Below are 21,316 nucleotides of genomic sequence, written 5' to 3' on the forward strand. Positions count from 1 at the left end.
TCTTGCCTTTGCCGGGGGGGGGGGGGGGGGGGGGGGGGGCACTGGGGCCGGCGCGAGCCCCAGCAGCCCGGCAGCGGCTTTGGGGTAGGTAATTGTGTGTATCCGCGAGCGCGTGTGCGTGAGGAGGAGAGCAAAGACGTGATTACTTCAGAATTTATTTAAGGGCCGGTGGAAACCACTGCAGCAGCTTCCAGGGGAAGCCCTTGTTCCAGAGGAAGAGGAGGTGGCGGCTGCCAAGGAGGAGGAGGAGGTGGGGAGACAGACGGAGGAGGAGGAGCCGCAGCAGCAACAGCACGAGGCAAAGTGAGCAGAGAAGATGCTGTAGCATCCACACCGGCTCCCAGCAGGTTGGTCCGCCCGGCCCACTGATGCAAGCAAGGAGGCTTGCAAGGAGGCTGGGAGGAGGCACTGGGCGTGGGGGGTGGACTGCTTGCCTCTTGGGAGAAGAAGCGCCTCTTTTAAGTGAAATGAGACACAGCAGCGCGGAACGAGGATGGGGGCCAGGAGGGAACCTGTCCCGCTTCTTGGATCCCCCGGGGACTCGCTTCCTTTTTCTTTCCTCCCCCAGGTTATCCATAAACTCCGGAGGGGCTCCGGTGGGGCTCCGGTGGGGGGACGAGGTAGAGAACTTCCCTTCCAGATACTGCTCACTCCTTTCCCCCAGAGCTCACGTTCAGACGGAATTCCCTCCGGGTGGCCCGGCCGCGGACCGGACCGGGAGCAGCGCCGCTGGGTTAAGTTTCCACAAGTCCCACCCAGGCCCCCGCCCCCGGCTGCCCGCCCCGCGTCCCCAGCCCCGGCTCCCGCAAACGGGCCGCTGCTGCTTTAAGAGACGCCTCCCCCTCTCCTCCTTTTGACAATGGTCTGAGCCGAGCTCTGCTTCCCAAAGCAAAATTTGTAATATGCCATTTTTCCGATGGACGCTTCTCCTTCCGATGGGCTGCTGAGCGGAGCCGCGGGAGGATGCCGAGGTGCTGCCGCGCCACCCGCGAGGGCGCCGGGGCACGCCGGTGTCTGAGCTGCCTTTCTCCTCCCGTTGCCAGGGAGATGGTCCAGGACTGCCGGGCGTGAGCCTCCCCTCTGTCGAGCCCGAGACTGCGGTTGTCATTGATCAACTGAAGAAGCAGGACCCGAAATTACTGACATTAGGTACAAAAACTGTATTTGAGTTACATGGTTTCCTACCGCTTTATTTATTATTTATTTATTTATTTATTTATTTTCCTCCCCACCCCCGGCCCCACCCCGCCCCCAGGGAAGATGATATGCAAATTCCTCCTTGCCAATTACTGCTCTGTGCCTTTTGCTTTCCACCCCCTTCCCATTCCTCCTCCTCTGTTACTACCTCTTCTTCCCTACTTGGTTCTCTCCTGTTCGGCAGCATGAGGAATTTTAAGTGTGGAAATTATGAAGTCAACTTCTTCAGGGGGTGGGGGGTGTGGCTGAGAGATAACTGTCCAGCCATGTGAGGTGAGCTGGCTCTTTGGCAGTCTGTCTGTAAATGCATTAGGGTCAAGAAAGTGCAAAATACTTCCGTTAGAGGTGATAATATTTCCAGAGGACAGGGGATTTCAAAGAGTTAAAGAGGAGGAGGAATATTCATGTAATGTAATCAGACAATGGCTAGGATTTCTCTCACCGAATTACTTTTTTTGTGGATTAACTGAAATGGAGCTAGGTTAGTTCTTAAGACTAAATCTTTGCAAAAGAAACACACTGCCAAAAATAATTTCTTCTTTACCTCTACTCACCTTCTAAATCCTAGTGATCTCCCTGAATAAAGTGATTCACTAACAGAAAATAAATAAAGCCTTATATAGCACTGTTATATCTAAATAGGTACTGCTTGAAGGGTATATATTGTTAAAAGAAAGACACACACGTTGGATCTTGACAGCTTTTGCATAATGACTCCAGTGGGTATTCAAACTTTTATTTTGATATCTGAGAGATTTAGAAGACAGTCAAGGTTATGTGCTAAGGGAAATGGTTTTTCTTGTATAAAGTTATTCAAGCTAAATTTAAGCAGTGGGATAATTAAACCAACCAAGTTGATTATTATTTTTTTCCTTTTAAATAAACAAAATAACCTCTACTAGGTCTTGAAACCTTAACTACTATTTAAAAAACAAGGCATCAACATCTAGAAAAGCATAATATAATTTATGTATCCAGCTGACTTTGAGGAGGAGGAGACAAAAAGGCAAATATCAAAGCAAACTGTTAGTATTCCCTTCCTGGTTTTTCAGGAATTATGCTATACAAGGCACTTTTAATTTTGAAAACGGTATAAAAGTTAGAAGTGATATATGAGCCCTGGCCAGATGGTTCAGTTGGTTGGAGCATCACCCGGAAGCACAGAGGTTGCCAGTTTGATCCCTAGTCAGGGCTCATAAAGGAACAGATCTATGTTCCTATCTCTCTCTCTCTCTGTCCCTTCCTCTTGTGCTAAAATCAATAAATAAAAAATTTTAAAAAGAAAGTGGTATATGAGGATGAAGTGTACTAGAGATTGAATGACCATACCATTCTGAACTGTCCAAGTTGCTTCAGATGTCATCTCTGAGAGTGTTTAACTTTTACACTGAATATAAATTTTTAATTGCCTTTAATACCTAAAATGTGCATTCAAGAAATAGGTTATATTTTAAGAATTATCCACGCATTTTGTAATTTATATTAGTCAGAATCTAGTTATTTTGTAAGAAGCTAAAAAGGCCATTTATGAAAATGGATTTAATTTTTGTGGAACATTTTTTCCCCCTGGTTTTGTTGATAATAGTTTAGACTCACTTATTTGGGTAGAATGTTGGTGAAAAAAATAGCATGTAGTCATTTTATTTCTTAAGTAAATTTGCATAGTTTCATATACTGCTCACAAAAATTAGGGCATATTTCAAAATGAATATGAAGCTATAAAATATCCCCTAATTTTTATGAGCAGATTTTAAATTGTATTTGGAAAGTTCAGAGTACCGACTGGATTTAGATCTTTAGGCATGGAAGCAGAATAAATTACAAACAAAATATTTTTTTCTGCAGAGATGATGTTGGTCACTTTATAACAGAAATAAATTTCTGAGTTTATAATAGCCCTTTATTAATTTACTGTGTGATCCTAATCAGGTATACTACCAGAGCCTTAGAACAGTCTTGTGTGTGTGTGTGTGCATGTGTGTGTTTTCTAAAGCATGGATAATTGACTCTACAGAAGAGAAAACTAAAGTTTTGAACAGCAAGGTGACTTTTCCTGATTCACAGGCTATAGGAGTGAAATTGAATCAAGTTCTCTTGAATGTAGATTTAATAGACTTTCTAAGTCCTTAAGGCGCTTCTCATCACAGCATCTTTGGATTAAATCAAAGACCAGCTTTATACTGATTTAAGACCCTAAAGTTTATGAATGTCTAATGTCCCATGGTGAAGACAAGTGTTTGCTAGAATTAGGGTAGTATATTCAAGAACAAATTATAGTAGAGGTAATCACTGAAGTTATATTTTTTCTTGGAATTTAAATTTATTATAATTCCAAGTGGAGATGGACTATTGGCTTTCTTTCAAGAAGGATATAATTTAAAATACAAATATAATAATGTTTAAGTAAACCTAAAATTTAAACCTTGCGAGTGTTTTGGCACAAACTGCCACAAGGCTACCATTTCCTCTTCCAGTATTTTGTTATAATCTCAAATGTCAAATAAAAAAGAAAATCAAAACAAATAACAACAAAACACATTGGCCCTTGGTAGTGATTTCTCAGAATGACACAGCTGTTCAGTGTGTGTATTTCACGCATGGCAAGTGAACTAATTGTTTTAAATATTCAAATGTGGTGGGACAGGTTTTTGTTTTGCAATTTATTTTCAATCAATGTAAAGAAAATTTGTTGCAGTTAGCAAAGAGTGTCCTTAATTTCCCATATTTGTAATAGTGTTTGAATAAAATTTAAAATTATAAAACAAAAAATATTGTATTTTCATTATTAAATATTTAATAATAGTAACAATGTATGTGTGCATACATATGTATACATTAATACATCCTGTGCATCTATCCTGTTATTTATTTTAGGATGAATAAGAAACTGAACAAGTCAAATTTTTACCTTCAGGTAGCCCACTGTTTTGAATAATGAACAATAATTCAAAGTATTATCTTAGAATTATTCTAAAAATCACCCTCCATAAATTTTTTACATATGATGTCAGTCATAAAAGTACTTGCTTCTTATCTTTCTGAAAGTTTCTCCTAGTTTTCAGTGAGCTCTGACCAGATCATTTACAGAAAACTGAATTTCTCTCAATTCAATTTTTATGAAGAATCACATGAAGACTAATTAACTGTTGAGCTGTTAAGTCCTGACATTTTATTTGAAAATATCACCATTAACATTTTCCCCAAGAACAGGAATATGTAGGCAGAAAAATGAACTGACCTTGCATTATAAAACCAAAGAATACTTTAGCATCAACAGCCAAATCACCCTTTCTCCTTCCTCATCAGCCTCCTATGAAACCAAGCCCTCTAATTAATAGCTCCTGGCCTCCATTCAATACAACAACTAAAATTGAGATGTGTTTGATTCTTTTTTAAATATAAGATAAAGGATAAAAGAGAAAATGATATACTTTCTGATCATTAAAATGCTACACAATAGATCACTGTTACACCCTAATGCCTGTGCTGTCTATTTTAAATCCAATTAATAAATGATTTAAAAAATATCCTGAGCAGTTCATTTATTTCATGACTGGGAGCCTCAGATTAGCAGCTGAGATGTGAAGTTACTACATTAGCTAATGTAATTTATGGCATCTGTTTTGTGGAATATTTGAAAGAGTGTTAGTTTGTATTGTTTGGATGAAGACCAGACAATGCAGCTCACAGGAAACAAAAGAATATTAAGTGCAATTAGAAGTATATTAACCTAAACAAATTTATGAACCTCAATCTATTTCATGAAGCTTATATCTAATTCAGTTACTTTATTGTATAGATTACCACAGGAATTTAGGAGGAGGGCATATAAAAATAAAATAAAATAGGGGTTGTAAAGTCAAGAAGCATTAAATTGATATGAAAATAATCTGTTGATAAAATTAAAAAGTAAAACCTGGTTATTCTATAAACAGAATATTAACTATCTGTGGATTTTCCTTAAAAAAAAAAAACTGGAACATTAACTCATTAAATTATTTTAGATGTTTAAAAATAATTTACTGCCCACCCAGTAAGTGCCAGAGACTGTATTTGTAATTAACAATATAACAAATAAAGGTAACATGGAAGTATTAGCATTAAGGGATTTGTAAACTTACAGGGGAAGAAAGGTGATCAATTACTAAGTGTAATAACATGTTACTATAAATTGAATTAGGTGGGATAAATCATTAAAGAAAAAAAAAAACAACTTTAAGCAGTAGGTGAAACCAAGCTGTTCCATTAAAAGAGAAAGCTTGTTGGTTTGAGGAAGTCAATGAATCAGTTTTCATTGAGGTAAATAATATTTAGGAGTTGGGGTAGTGAATAAGGGAAAAAAGAGATAATTAGGCTAATGAGCTGCAGAGCATTTGGTGAGTTGAGGGCCAGGCAGCATTATTGGAACCATTTTTTTACTAAGACTTCCCTTCCCTTTACTTTCTTTAAGCAATGATGTGTGAAGTGATGCCCACGATTAATGAGGACACCCCGATGAGCCAAAGGGGGTCCCAAAGCAGTGGCTCGGACTCTGACTCCCATTTTGAGCAGCTGATGGTGAATATGCTAGATGAAAGGGACCGTCTTCTAGACACGCTTCGGGAGACCCAAGAAAGTCTTTCACTAGCCCAGCAAAGACTGCAGGATGTCATCTATGACAGAGATTCGCTTCAGAGACAGCTCAATTCAGCCCTGCCACAGGTATGCTTCCTGGTAACGTTTGTTCTTCCCATTGCAGTTGAAAATGGGATAAGGTATCGCTTTATTCCCATTCTTGTAATTATTTTTCCCTTTAAAATATGCAAATTTTGGTGAGAAAAAATTAAGAATAATTAATTTACATGCAACCTTGCCTCAAAGAAAATTGCGGTACATTGGTGATGAAAACTGTGAAGCATGAGTTCCTATCTGGTGTTTTTTTTTTTAATTTTATTTTTATTTTATCTGTATGTTTTGGTGTGGGTAAAGAATCACCTGTTGATCAGCTTCTAATCACCAGAATATATGGGAAGAGTTCATTTTCTCTTCCTTGATTTTTAATTAGAATCATGCCATTCGGAAGTATGCACTCTTCATTCTGTCTTTGGAAGTCATGATAGTTTGGAAGCCTACAGTCTATTTTTCGTTTTCCTTTAAAAATGCATAATGTGTGATAAAAAAAATTCCTAGAGTTATTGAGGGAGTACCATCTCTACTCAAAAAACATTCAACAAGTTTCTTTCTTAAATAAATTATTTTGTATATTAGAAAAATGGCAAGAGTTCAGCCCTATTCTCACAAACTTAAAATTGTTAGATGAATTATTTTTAGAATATTTTTGTCAAGAATCTTATTTTATAAAAATAATATAATATTGTAAGTATTTTCACCTTATTTATATACAAAGTTAGTAATGAAAGTTAATTTTTTATATAAGAATAGCATAACTGTGTTTATTTTAAATGTGAGAAAAAGCAGAGGATATGAATGAGATTTTTTTATAATTATTAATGGCCAAAATACCCAAAATGAATGAGATTTTTAATAATCATTTCCAAAACATTACATTTTTCTTGAAAACATAAGTTTGATTGACCTCTGCTTTAAGTATAGTGTGGTAAATGTTAGTTGACTTTTTTTTCATGAAATTATATCTTGTAAATATTATGTCTTCATAAATATTAAAATTATATAATAAAAATTGATAAAATTATAAACCAAACTGTACTGTTAACATGCACTGTGATGTTGAGATATTGATCACTTTTGGAATAGAAAAGATCATAACCTTTTGCTACATCCCCCTTGCATAATCCCATATCCTTACTTATGGATAATTCCTGTCCAGTCCTTTTCATTTTCAGTCAGTTTGTTTTGATTTGATACGGCCATACCACCCTGAATGCGCCCAATCTTGTCTGATTTGAGATACAATAATGTTTCCAGTAACTGTCACCTGTTGGTGACTGTAGTTGATTCATTTCAAATATCTCCACCAAGAATTTTACTTTTCAAGCTAGACATTTCAGTCTTTGCAACTGTTCTTCATAAGAGAAGTTCTAGAATGATCACCATCATGTCTATTCTTCACTAGGATTATTTGAGTTGGTCAGTGCTGTTGTTAAAGTGTAGTCCCTGAACCAATCATACTATTTATTATTTTCTGTGACAAGCATAGAATGGGACAAGCATTCTCTTTCTGGATAGAACATTCCATTAAAGAAGCCTAGAATTGTATTCTATTTGGGAACAAGTTCAACATACTTTCAGCAGGTCCTGGGACAGTAATTGAATGAGGATTATAGCTGAGTTGCATAAATGCTTCTTATGTTCCCTTTTTCCCTACTCTTCTTGGAAATTGACTCTTTGGTACAGAGTGTAGGAGTCTATGTGTACCTTTTCTACATTTATCATTTTATATTATATTTAAGCCTGATGATGTCAATTTGGATTATAACTTTATCAAGAATAGTTTGGGTTTTTAATCTTTTTCTCTATCTGTTCACAAGGATGCTATAAATAAAATATAGAAGAACAAGATATTTTGGAGGAAAAAGAAAAAAACTATAAACGTTTTCATACACAATGATATTATATAGATAAATCTCTTCTTAAAGGTATACAAATGAAAATTTTTAATTTTAGAAATTCAGTTGTGTTGAATATCTAGTTGATAATGTGATCAAAATTTCAGGTTTTGAATTTGAGTCAATCTCGTATCAGAAACACTTGAGACAATTTGTGTTTTAGAGTTCAGAATTTTCCTGAGATTCTTGTATGTATATAATGTATATTATGGAACAATCCTCCAGAAGGATTCTGGATAGCACTCCATAATTAATGCATTTTCATATCTGAAGAGAATTCTGTGACCATTTCTATTGCATGGAAAAAATAAAGACTATAAATGTCTCATGTTGCAATCAGTCAAGGTTGTAACACACTTACAAATAACACACCAGTTTATAGAGTGTATAGGTTTGAAAATTATATACTAGGGATTATGAACTTGAATGTTTAGAGGCATACAGTTTCAATCCCTTTTACAAATACTTTAACACATTTTTCAATATTGTTTTGTATTTCACTATTATAAATATTGAATATTCTTAGTAATCTACAGATTATTAGGACAGTGGTGGTCTTGCAATGTCTTTAAAGCATAGTTTGAATAACCTAATCTTTACTTTAAGGGATATAAGTTTTATGTAAGTAATAGAAGAGTATTCTTCTTAATTGGTATCTTTGAGTCTTTTTGAATATTTTATAATGTATGTACATTGTGTGGTGGCATCACATTTGACATTTAGCTTGAAGGAGAACATGGTTTCCATAAATGTGAGTTTTGAGGCAGAAATAAGCATATAAACTTGAAATCTACTACAATAACATAAAAATAAAAATTATTTTAGCAAACATGGGAGAGAATTCAAAGCAGAGTCAAATTTTACAACACATCATTGTAAAAGTTATCTATATAATACTTTCAGGTTTTGATGTGTCAGTTTTTTGCATTAGTCTCTTTCTCACCTATCACTCGCCTAGCAGCAGTGATTTTAACAATCGTAACCACATAAAGGGTGTTGTAGCTATAGTGTTTAGTTCTTCATTATGTGATTGAATGTAAATGTGTTTAGATAATACTGATAATTTTTTGCCCTGGCTGGTTGGCTCAATGGATAGAGTGTCAGTCCAGTGTATGGATATCCCAGTCAGGGCACACAAGAGAAGCAACCATCTGCTTCTCTCCCCCTCCCTCTTCTCTCCCTCTTCCTCTCCCATAGCCAGTGGCTCGATTGGTTCGAGCATCAGCCCCAGGTGTTGAGGATAGCTCAGTTGGTCCAAGGTCAGCCTTATGAGTTAAAAATAACTCAGTAGAGGCCCTGGCCGGTTGGCTCAGCAGTAGAGCGTCGGCCTCCCGTGCGGGAGACCTGGGTTCGATTCCTGGCCAGGGCACATAGGAGAAGCGCCCATTTGCTTCTCCATCCCCCCCCTCCTTCCTCTCTGTCTCTCTCTTCCCCTCCTGCAGCTGAGGCTCCATTGGAGCAAAGATGGCCCGGGCGCTGGGGATGGCTCCTTGGCCTCTGCCCCAGGCACTAGAGTGGCTCTGGTCTCGGCAGAGCAACGCCCCGGAGGGGCAGAGCATCGCCCCCTGGTGGGCAGAGCTTCGCCCCTGGTGGGTGTGCCGGGTGCATCCCGGTCAGGCGCATGCGGGAGTCTGTCTGACTGTCTCTCCCCATTCCAGCTTCAGAAAAAGAAAAAAATAAAATAAATAACTCAGTAGATTCAGCATGAGCCCCAGACGGGGTATGCCAGGTGGATCCTGGTCTGAGGCACATGCAGGAGTCTATCTCACTATCTCCCTTCCTCCAACTTAAAAAAAAAGAAAAGAAGACTTATAATTTTAAATTATTGCTCATCTCTAGTCCTGAATTTTCTAAACTACACACTCAATTTTGTATCTTACATAGATGCATTTAAGTGTTCCACAGAACCTCAGAATTAGTATACCCCAAACTCAGTCTTCATCTGTCTTCCACTCCTCAATCAAATCTGTTGAATTCCTCACCCAGACACCTGAGAGTTCTCCTCATAAATGCTGCTTTCTCCCTCATCTATTAATTTACTACCCTTTGGGCCATACTGGTTTTAATCTCTTAATAATTTTTACATTTCTTTATTATTTTGTATTTTCTGTTTTTCTACACCTGGCCTTGAACTTCTTTGTCATCCTATCACCTAACACAGGGGTCCCCAAACTTTTTACACAAGGGGCCAGTTCACTGTCCCTCAGACCACTGGAGGGCCGGACTATAAAAAAAAATTATGAACAAATCCCTATGCACACTGCACATATCTTATTTTAAAGTAAAAAAACAAAACGGGAACAAATACAATATTTAAAATAAAGAACAAGTAAATTTAAATCAACAAACTGACCAGTATTTCAATGGGAACTATGCTCCTCTCACTGACCACCAATGAAAGAGGTGCCCCTTCCGGAAGTGGGGCGGGGGGCCAGATAAATGGCCTCAGGGGGCCGCATGTGGCCCGTGGGCCGTAGTTTGGGGACCCCTGACCTAACATTTTCACTGTTGCAAATATGTCATGTTCTTTGCTTGGATTATTCTTCACTGCTTGCAGTGTCCCCACAAACTTCATCTATTCCAGACTTTTTAATGCATATTTATCTCTCTGCCCATAATGTTCCTCCACAGTAGCTTTGTCTGACTTCCTCTCATCCCGGCCAAGACTTTATATCTTCACAGAAGTCTTCTCTAAACACTCAAGTACATTTCCTTTGTGTTCCTTATCCTTATTGTTTACCACATTATCATTAAGTTATCTGATTATGCCTGCTTACTAGCCTAGATTATAAACTCCATGAGAACAGGAACATATGTCAATCATCTACAACCCTCTGAACTGGTTGAGTACCAGTAGTAAGTGCTTTTTTTCTTCTCTTCTCTTCTCTTCTCTTCTCTTCTCTTCTCTTCTCTTCTCTTCTCTTCTCTTCTCTTCTCTTCTCTTCTCTTCTCTTCTTTTTCCTTTCCCTTCCCTTCCCCTTCCCCTCCTCTCCCCTCCCCTCTCTTCCCTTCCCTTCTCTTTCCTTCTTTCCTTCCTTCCCCTTTCCTCTCTTCTTTTCTTTCTTTCTTTTTTTTAAGATAACAAGAGGGGAAATAGGCATACTCTCCTGTGTACGCTGACCAGAATCCACCCAGCATCCTCCTTCTGAGGTGGAAGCTCAAATCAACTGAGCTATCTTCAGTGCCTAAGGCTCATGTGCTCCTCGGCACCCCAGGCCATGCTAGAATCAATGGAGCCACTGGCTGCTGGAGGGCAATGGAGTGAAGGGGGAGGTGGAGAAGCAGATGGTCACCTCTGATTTTCCCCAAATGAGAATCGAACCTGGGATGTCCATACACCAGGCAATGCTCTATGTAATGAACCACCAGCCAGGACCATAAGTGCTTTTAAAGTAAAATCAGAGCTGCCCTGACTGATTGCCTTACTGGATAGAGCTTTGCCTGTGGTGCGGACATCCTGAGTTCATCAGGGAATACAGGAGAAGTGACAATCTGCTTCTCTCCTCCTCCCTCTCCCCCTTCTCTCCCTCTTCCCCTCCTGTAGCCAGTCACTTGATTGGTTCCAGTGTGGCCTTGGGAGCTGAGGATGGCTAAAAAAGAGCTTGGTACTTGAGCATTGGCCCCAGATGGGGTTGCCTGGTAGGTCCCAGTTGGTGAGCATGTGGGAGTCTGCCTTACTATCTTATCTCCCCTCCTCTCAATTAAAGATAATAATAATAAAGTAAAAACAGAACTAAAAGTATATGTATCTTGAGATAAAAAGAGCAGTAAACTTGAAATAGAAAGATCTGGTTTGTATTGTGATTCTACCAACATCATCAACTTGTCAGGATGTCAGATTTCCATGCTACAAAAAGGGGTTAATATTAATACCTCACTGGTAGTTTATAATGATTAAAGAAAATAATGTAAGTATTAGTATAATTAAAAACTAATTTATTTGTAAATAATTAAATATGAAAATACTTGTATTTGTTTTATCCAGAATGCCAAAATATAAACTATATATGATATAAATATATAAATAAATAAATATATATATGTCAATCAGCATTAGAACAGTTTACTAGAAATATTAATAGTCTAACATTTTTTAAATCAGAGAAAATATTTGTTAATTGCTAATATGCTTATTAATAATATTTAGAGAGCCTGACTAGGCAGTGGCACAGTGGTAAGAGCATTTCACTAGGATGTGGAAGACACAGGTTTGAAACCCCCAGGTCACCAGCTTGAGCACAGGCTCATCTGGTTTGAGTAAGGCTCACCAGCTTGAGCCCGAGGTCGCTGGCTTGAGCAAGGGGTCACTCTGTCTGCTGGAGCCCCCCATCAAGGCACATATGAGAAAGCAATCAATGAACAACTAAAGTGTTGCAACAAAGAGTTGTTTCTCATCTCCCTCCCTTCCTGGCTGTCTGTCCCTATCTGTCTCTTTCTCTCTGTCTCTTGTTGTCCCTATCACAAGAAAAAAAATTAAAGTCTGTGAGATTTCCATTCCAAATAATAACATATGAAAGTATAAAATTTATTTTATCACTTATTTTAACAAACATTAAGGGCCTTCTGTGTATTGTTAAATTGTTACATATGTTTGTAAAGGGAATAAGAGAAAAGGGATATAATTTGGTTCCCAGATTAATTTAGAAAATAGAGTTGCCAAGCAAAAATATATGTAAATGAATCCAAATTAATATAGTCCAAGAAAATTATAGAAGTACTGAAAATATTTGAGATATAATATTGATTGTGATTGACTACAGAAAGTTTTATGTGGAAAGTGATTTTAGAGAGTTCTTTTTAAGAAAAGGTTGGAAATAACTCAAGAGTGTTCCATGTTGGGTGGTAGGCTTTTGCCTAGGATCCCACTCAAGGACACTTGGGGGAGACAAATTTAGTCTATACTCTACTTTCTAGGTTAGGCTTGGGGTTTCCTAATTATCATAAAGAAGACTGATGAGCAAGCAGTATTTCTTTTCTTTTCTTAAAGAAGACTAAATAGAAATTAAATAAAGAGAACAAATAACAGATTTGTTTATTGAAGGGTTGTAAGGTAGGAATGAAGTTTTATATAGTGGCAATAGAGAAGTGTGGATTGTTCATATGTGTGGTGACAGCTAAGGACAGGAGTGTGTAGACAGGACGATCAGTAGAATTTTGAGTGAACTGGTGACATGGTAAAGTAATAATGAAAAAATGTTATTTTGATGTTTGATTTAGGAGAGATTGCACAACACTCATTGCATTAACCACCTATTGCTAAAATAAAGTCGCGTGACAAGCAACACAACATCTCAGTGTTGTTTTTTTGTGACAGAGACAGAGGGAGACAGAGGGACAGATAGGAACAGACAGACAGGAAGGGAGAGAGATGAGAAGCCTCAATTCTTTGTTGCGGCACCTTAGTTGTTCATTGATTGCTTCCTCATATGTGCCTTGACTGGGGTTCTCCAGCAGACAAAGTGATCCCTTGCTCAAGCCAACGACCTTGGGCTCAAGCTGGTGAACCTTGCTTAAACCAGATGAGCCCGCGCTCAAGCTGATGACCTCAAGGTTCTGAACCTGGGTCCTCCGCATCCCAGTCCGATGCTCTATCCGCTGCGCCACCACATGGTCAGGCCACAACATCTTAGTGTTATGCAACATGATAGGTTCATGAAATTCAGCTGATCTTTATTTGGGTCAGTTGATCTTGGCTGGGCTCACATGCCACTGGTTGGCTAAAGGTTAGCTCAGTTAGCTATCCTGGCATTGTCTGATGTAGATGGTCTTAGTTAGACCAACTGCAGTCACTCAACTCTAAGCATAGGCCAGATTATTCATGGCCATGGCAAGGGAGTAAGAGCAAAGCAGAAACCAGCAAGTGCTCCTTAAGTTTCTTCTTGGGGACCTGGCCAGCTGGCTGGGTGGTAGAGTGTCAGCCCAGCGTGTAGAAGTCCCAGGTTTGATTCCAAGTCAGGGCACACAGGGTAAGCAAATATCTGTTTCTCCACTCTGCCCCCCTCTCCCCACAGCCATGGTTCAAATGATTTGAACAAGTTGACCTGGGTGCTGAGGTTGGCTCTATGGCCTTGCCTCAGGCACTAAAATAGCTTTGTTGCCTGAACAATGGAGCATTGATCCCAGATGGGCAGAGCATTGTCCCATAGTGGCTTGCCGGATGAATCCCATCAGGTTGCATGTGGGAATATGTCTCTCTGCCTCCATGTCTCTCACTAAATAAAAAAGAGTTTCTTCTTGGATATTTTTTGGTAATATCACTTGGCTAAGACTGAAAACAAAGTGGAAAGAAATACAAAATTACATGGCAAAATTACAGGGAGGAATGATAAGCACAACTGGTCTATTGCTAAAATAATACTGTGTACTCTACGCTAAAAGAGTAACTTGGGCCATCCTTATGTTAGGGAAAGTTTGTCATGATAATGTAAGAGTTTTAGTAAAATGAGGAATTTAAAATTAGATTATGAATCTCGAATCTAATAGAGACAATAAAAATGGAAAGAATCTGAAGAGAAAGAAGAAACATGGATTGGTAATGAACTTTGGACTTGGGTCAGAAGATCTGAATTAGAATTGGAGTCCTTCCACTTACTAACTGAGGAACCAGTGGGAAACAACCTGACTTCTCTGAAACTCTGTTTCCTTAATTGGAAGAAGAAATAATATCTTCCCTTAGGACTGATTGAAAGGAGGTATACGTACGTGCTTCAAAATCTCTGAACATTATAAAATGTCAGAAAGTATTTTTCATAAACTGGGATGTTCCAGTATACACCTGAATAGGAATTAAATTAAAAGAGGCTATTTGTAGAGAAGAGGGATATGTTTATATTTTGACATTTTAAAATGCAAAATATTCAAGTGAAACTTGCTGAGAGTGACTGAAGTCACTTTTATTCTGGAGGCTCACGACCTGGGTGTCTTTTCGGCTTGCTTGCTGCTTACTAGCTCAGTAACCTTGGTCAAAGTAGTTAATTCAGATAATGATAGAACCTGCCTAGTAATATCATTCTGAGAAATAAATGAGCTGGAACATGTGAAATGATCAGTTCAATGTCTCATAGATAGTACATGCTCAATAAATGTTAAATGCAGCTATTGGTGCTGTTATTATTGCCATAGACATTATCATCATTATTCTTAGCTAGTCTTAACTGCAGAACGGTACTGGGTAATAATGAACACTCGCACGCATTAAGAAGCACTAAAATCCTTACTTTCCAAAATCTTTATCAAATTTTACAAGTCCTTTTATTTATTTATTTACTTATTTATATATTTTTAAAAAATGCTTAACTACACTCTTTAAGTCTTCCCAAATCCTCTCCTTCCTCAAAGGCCACTATCACGTGCCTTTAGATGAAGTCAAACAACATTTCTTCCTCTTGTGTTGAGAAGATAACATATGGAGTGAGCCGCTTGCTTTTCAGGGAAACCTAATGCCACCATACTAAGCATTTTATCCCTTGCTCCTGTCAGAAAGATAATGCATCTTTTGCTAGTCATTTCACTTTCTTAATGTGTTTTTCTTTCTATCAGTTAGGTATTTTTTCCCCTGGCCAAATGAAATGGTGTTCACCTGCAGCTTTTACTTTTCATTATTTATATCTTTTTGTTTCTCTTTATTTAGATATTTTTTTAAACCTTACAATCAGATTTCCATTATCACCATTCTTCTAAAAATGTATTCCTAGATGCTACCAATGGATATATATTTTTCACATCTATTGATCCGTTTTCATTCTTCATGCCCCTTACATCTTTGTGCCAAGCAGTGCTATTAATTATTTATCTAGAAATTCCTATGTCCTTAATCCTCTATAACCATTTCTTTCCAAGGCTAGTTGTATACATTCTTTTCTCACTTACCATTTTATCTTTTTTAGCACCATTTTACATTTATTAGCACTGATAACTGTCTTTTTTCACTTATGTTCTATAATCTTTTTTGCATAAAACCTCATTTTATTTTATTTGAAATTTTTATTTATTGATTTTAGAGAGAGAAGAAGGGAGTGAAAAAGAGAGAGAGACAGGAACATTGATCTGTTCCTGTATGTGCCCTGACCGGGATCGAACCAGCAAGCTCTGTGCTTTGGAGTGATGCTCTAACCAACCAAGCTATCCAGCCAGGGCAAACATTCTACAATCCTAAGCATTGCTTTTTCTGCTTAGGACAAATAAATACTATACTTCATTCTAAAACCTTGATCTCCCTTAAATTATTTTTTTCTCTGTCTCTAGTATCTTCAGTTTCTTTCTCTCTCTCTCATACACATACACATACACACACACACACAACTAGCTTTTTGAATAATGTATTAAAATCTGTTCTTTAAATGTAAAATGATAGCAGATACAATGTCAATCATAACAAAAACAAAACACTATCTCTGCACAGCTACCCATAAACTTATTTCCCAACTTGTCTGTCCTTATCGTCTCAATTTCTTCACCTTCTATTCTCTCATTGGACAAATGCCATCGGGCTTTCTCTCTAATTCACTACTTAAAATCAAGTTATCAGTAACCAATCGACAACTGCAGTTGCTTTGTTTTATTAAAATTCACTGCCTAATTTAACACTGTGATTATTGCCAACAAAACAAAACACCTACTCTGTTATCTTGGTTTTCTAAATTATTTTGTTTTTTTTCTCTAAGTTTTTTTCATATGGGCAACTCCTCATCTAGCGACTCTTTAAATGTTAAATAATAAAGTTAAGATACATAATAGCAATATCTAACATTTCTGTATACACCCATGATGCCATACAATGTTTTATTTAAGTATCCACATATTAAAATGGGATTCTTTCTTTCTGCTTGATGGAAGGCTAAATAAGAGAGGGGAAAGACTTTACTTGTAGGAGGTGCTAAGATATAGTCCAACTAATAAGTCCTGCATTACCTCAAACTCCATTTTAAGATTCTACACAGTTAGAGGTGGTAAAGTTGGAAGAGAAATGGAGTTTATTTGCCACAGCTGTTGGCTTGCTGTGCATAATCTACCCTTCCTTGTATGAAGGCTGGGGTGGGTCATTCCCATTCAGTTTAGCTAAATGAGAAGAGCTTCAGGGAAAACAATCGAAGAGTATGATGTGTTTGCTTTCTCTAGAAGTTGAAGATTATAGAGTCAAAGTCTAAAAAACAACAGCTGTGGCTTGAGATGTCCTGCATATATGAATCAAGCAAGTTATATATTTTCCAATGTCAAAATAAAAGTTAGTGATTTTGTGAAGAGCAAATGGGACCTTCAAAAGGGGAGCATGCTCAGAGTATCTTTATTTATTTTTATTTTTATTTTTTTCTTGGTATTTTTCCAAAGTTAGGAGCAAGAGGGCAGTCAGAATCCTGCATGCGCCCAACCAGAATCCACCCAGCATGCCCACCAGGGGGTGATGCTCTGCCCAACTGGGACGTTGCTCCATTGCAGCTGGAGCCATTCTACCATTCTAGTGCCTGAGGCGGAGGCCATGGAGCCATCCTAAGCACTCACACCAACTTTGCTCCAATGGAGCCTTGGTTGCGGGAAGAAAAGGGAAATAGAGAGGAAGGAGAGGGGGATGGATGGAGAAGCAGTTAGACACTTCTCCTGTGTGCCCTGGCCAGGAATTGAACCTGGGACTTTGACACACTGGGCCAATGCTGTACCACTGAGTCAACTGGCCAGGGCCCAGAGTTATCTTTATGTAAACCTGATAGGGGAGCCCAAAAGTTAGAAATTTGGCTTCACTAATAGTAACTTTTTAGTTGTAATAAGTAGGAGATATGTAACAGTTAGGAAGTTGTTAATCTGCTTGCTCTTCTCACTTCATGGCTCCCTGGCCTTTACTATGAAATGCAGTGAAAGGTTTACCTTTGCAGGAATTTCTGGGAAAGCTTACATTGGGGAGGGACCTGACAATTAGAGGAATTTAAATCACAATAGTTGTTTGTAAAAGCCTAGCTACAACAGGGTTTACTGTGAAAAGTCAAGGCCTATAAATCAATTAGAAACTTAGTTCACCAATCTTTAATCTTTACTTTGTATCCTAAGAAAACAGGGAGTATTTTCACAGACATTTACAGACAATTCAGAGATGCCAGGTCCCAGCTATTCCTGAGAGATACCTGCCCCTGCTGCCCTGAAGATTGTCCAAGGCACCAGATAGAACCATGCTAATTGGGCCTGTGTTACATCAAAAGAACTTGCAGAGGAGACATTCCTGCAACTGAACCCCCACCCCCTGCATATTGTTATGTGATTAACCACACAGACTTTCCCTTTTCTTTCTTGCCCCTTACACCATTACTAACAGCCCCTAAACCCTATAAAAAGACCAGCACCAGGAAGATGTTAAGGTGTCTTTGTGGACAGAATTCCCCTGCCTTCTCAGGGCTACCAGTTTCTCTGATAAAGACATACTTTGTACCTATTCGGTCCTCATCTCTCTTTATATTGCCAAAAGGGGTGACGGGTCACCCTGAATCCAGCTTTGTTTCTGGTAACAAACTCACAGAGTGAGTACCTTGTTAGAAGCCCAGGTTCCTAAATGGTGAACAATGAGTGACAATTTGGGAGATTAGAATCAGAGAAGAGACTGAAACCAAGTAAAATATAACTGGGAAGAACCAGTTTTACTTGGGAAAGCCACATACTCTTGAAAGAGGGTCACTGATTGTGTATTTCCCATTTAGAAAGCCCTGACTGACCATGGATGACAACTGGGTAAGTCATGTACTGTGTGATCTTTCTCCCCAATATCCCTTTATCAGGCCTCCACTCGAAAGAGTCAGAAGCTGTTGCTGTGAGTGAAGGATGTCAAAGAAAAGAGAGACCATCATGCCTCCATCCTTCAGTGCAGACTACAAAGCTCAAAACAATCCTGAACTGAGTATCAGAGTGGAAACTTTAAGTTGGATAGTAGACCAGGGCTTTGTATATTATGCAGTCCTATACTGAACTAAAACAATGAGATAGTTTGAGTTACAAATTCCAAAACAAAATGGCAGATAGTTTGTCTTCTGAGCTAAGATAAATTTTACTTGAGGTTCTTTCTGCATCTTAAGGAGTCAGAGGAGATATAATAATGATGATTTCTAAATCTAGGTCATACATTAAATTATCTAGTTGTATCATCTCAGTGAATCCTCAAATCATTCCAATGAGGTCATTATTATTATTCCCATTTTACAGGTGATAAAGCCAAGGCAAAGAGAGTGTAAATAACTTGTTCAACACCACATTGTTAGTAAGTGGTGCTCCTGAGAATTACATTCACAACTTACTTTTATTTTACTCTGAACCAGGGGTCTCCAAACTTTTTACACAGGGGGCCAGTTCACTGTCCCTCAGACCATTGGAGGGCCGGACTATAAAAAAAACTATGAACAAATCCCTATGCACAATGCACATATCTTATTTTAAAGTAAAAAAACAAAACAGGAACAAATACAATATTTAAAATAAAGAACAAGTAAATTTAAATCAACAAACTGACCAGTATTTCAGTGGGAACTATGGGCCTGCTTTTGGCTAATGGGATGGTCAATGTGCTCCTCTCACTGACCACCAATGAAAGAGGTGCCCCTTCTGGAAGTGCGGTGGGGGCCAGATAAATGGCCTCAGGGGACCGCATGCGGCCGGCCTGCGGGCCGTAGTTTGGGGACCCCTGCTCTGAACCATCTCCTTCATTTTATTATGTTCCTCTAGATTTAAAGAAGTCCTTCTCTGGAAACCTTCTTAAAGAGACATGGGGCCTTTGAAAGTGTTTCTCATGACTATACTTAAGTGCTAATAAGGCAAAAAAATTATTGTTAATGAAATGTGAAATAATTATTAAACCAACTCTAATTATACTAAACACAATTGTTCAAGAATTCCAAATCCTCATATTTATGATGTCATACATTTGCCTTTTTATGAGGTGGGTTTTATATCAATAGGTGGAGACATTTTGAATATTTTACACATCAGAGCAAAGAATATCAAGATATAAATTACTTACTTTGAAGATAAGCATAATCCACATTTTTTTCTTTCTAAGTCCAATCATGTTTTTATGTTCATGTTCTTTTACTGAGAAGTTTATTACCTAAAAGAAGACAGTGTTTACAAAAGAAATGACATGGATAATTAAGTGATTTATACTCCTACTGCCACTGTTTGGTATCTATGTCTAACTTTCATTTTATGGAGGGCAAAAGTAAAAGAATATTTTGGTTCTTTTTTGATTTTTGAATCAGTTTGTTGTAATTATTGTTTTTTTTCCTTTGCTCGCATGCTTATTCTTACTGAAGAAATAATATCAACAGAAAAACAACCATTAGATAAATGTCTAACCTGTTTTGCACTAAATTTTATAGTTTAATTTGGTATTCTTAATATTAGAATACATATGATTTATTTGTTTTTGTTAATATTTGAAGGAAAAGTCTAGATTTTGTAACATAGGAGTTAAAATCTTCACTATGTACTTTTCCCTGGACATTTCTCTTCAGGTCCTTAGGACTCAAAGCTAGGTACAGCCAGCATAATGTTCTAGTTTGGAGAAAGAGAATTTAGAACTTTAATTATGGCATTCTTTTAAAACATGATTATATACACTCTAGTTAATTATATCATTTATCTTTGCATTGATTTCTGCAATTTAGTTTATAAAATAGTAGCTCTGTATTAACTTATGCTGCATGGCTCTTAGTAAACCCTTAATATATCTTCTGTGATTACTTTGGCAGAAAGATTTTGTATTATAATCTTAGTGAAGATTCGTAGGCCAAAAGTACATAGGTCCTGAATTTTAAATTGCATTTTGCATTGCAATCCAGGTTTTATTTGTAAATCTAGTGATTTTTTAACATAAAATATCTAGTAATTTTCCCCAAGCATGACAGAATTTATTGGTTGAGATCTGAATTATTGTTAATTTTTTCCTGTACAGTACTTTAAATTAGAATTCATTTTCTCAAAATGAAAATTTTAAATGCTTTTTTCTTTAACCTTTTGAGAAATGATATCCTTAATATTAGAATTTGAAATACGTGCAGTGGAAACAAGGTAAATTTTATCCTTCTTGATTCTTGTCCAACTAGGAGGCGATCAAGAGGTCTCAGGTCACCTTCAAATAACTTTTAGGTTATTCCTAAAGCATTTGACGAAAGAAGAGTTTTGCTTTGAAATGTTTCTAAAAACCCATGTTAGTTTTTATGTTAATTATAGGAAATTGTTCAAGAATGGATGTTATTAGAACTCGACACTACAGTATTCTACAGTAAACTATTTTTTTTTAAATTATTCTGACCTATGATTCTTTCCTTTTATGCCACTTTCAGGATAGTCTGCTTGCATTGATATATGTAATATATTGGCTCAAAAATTATATCTATGCTTGTGAGAGCATAGAAGCACCAAAACATGATGACTTACAATAGATTTTTAATGAATCAAGTTTAAAAATAATACAAGTTATTATTATACTTTGACAGTTTTTAATGATGAAGGAAGGTCAGACCTAATAATATATTTTTAAGATAAAGGAGATAAATCACTTTCAAATAATAACAAGATTGTTT

General features: G+C 37.5%; 1 protein-coding gene and 1 non-coding gene across 11 annotated transcripts in view; both read left to right on the top strand.

The window, feature by feature from the left end:
- Positions 1-259: 259 nt before the first annotated feature.
- The window catches only part of PPFIA2 (PTPRF interacting protein alpha 2), a 516,618-nt gene continuing 495,561 nt past the window's right edge, over positions 260-21,316 (top strand). For 9 of the 10 annotated variants that reach the window (XM_066257574.1, XM_066257566.1, XM_066257572.1 and 6 more), the window contains exons 1-2: positions 929-1,149; positions 5,648-5,898. In XM_066257574.1, coding sequence (XP_066113671.1) covers positions 5,650-5,898 — 249 coding nt within the window. In that variant the 5' untranslated portion in view covers positions 929-1,149; positions 5,648-5,649. Of the gene's footprint in view, positions 348-928; positions 1,150-5,647; positions 5,899-21,316 lie in introns of those variants that run through there. The other variant, XM_066257567.1, reaches the window with a different exon arrangement.
- Positions 9,057-9,132, top strand: TRNAG-CCC (transfer RNA glycine (anticodon CCC)). Its single transcript has one exon. It is a non-coding gene; the product is annotated as a tRNA-Gly (tRNA).

This window comes from Saccopteryx bilineata, chromosome 2 (genome assembly GCF_036850765.1).
Source record: "Saccopteryx bilineata isolate mSacBil1 chromosome 2, mSacBil1_pri_phased_curated, whole genome shotgun sequence".
Lineage (NCBI taxonomy): Eukaryota > Metazoa > Chordata > Mammalia > Chiroptera > Emballonuridae > Saccopteryx > Saccopteryx bilineata.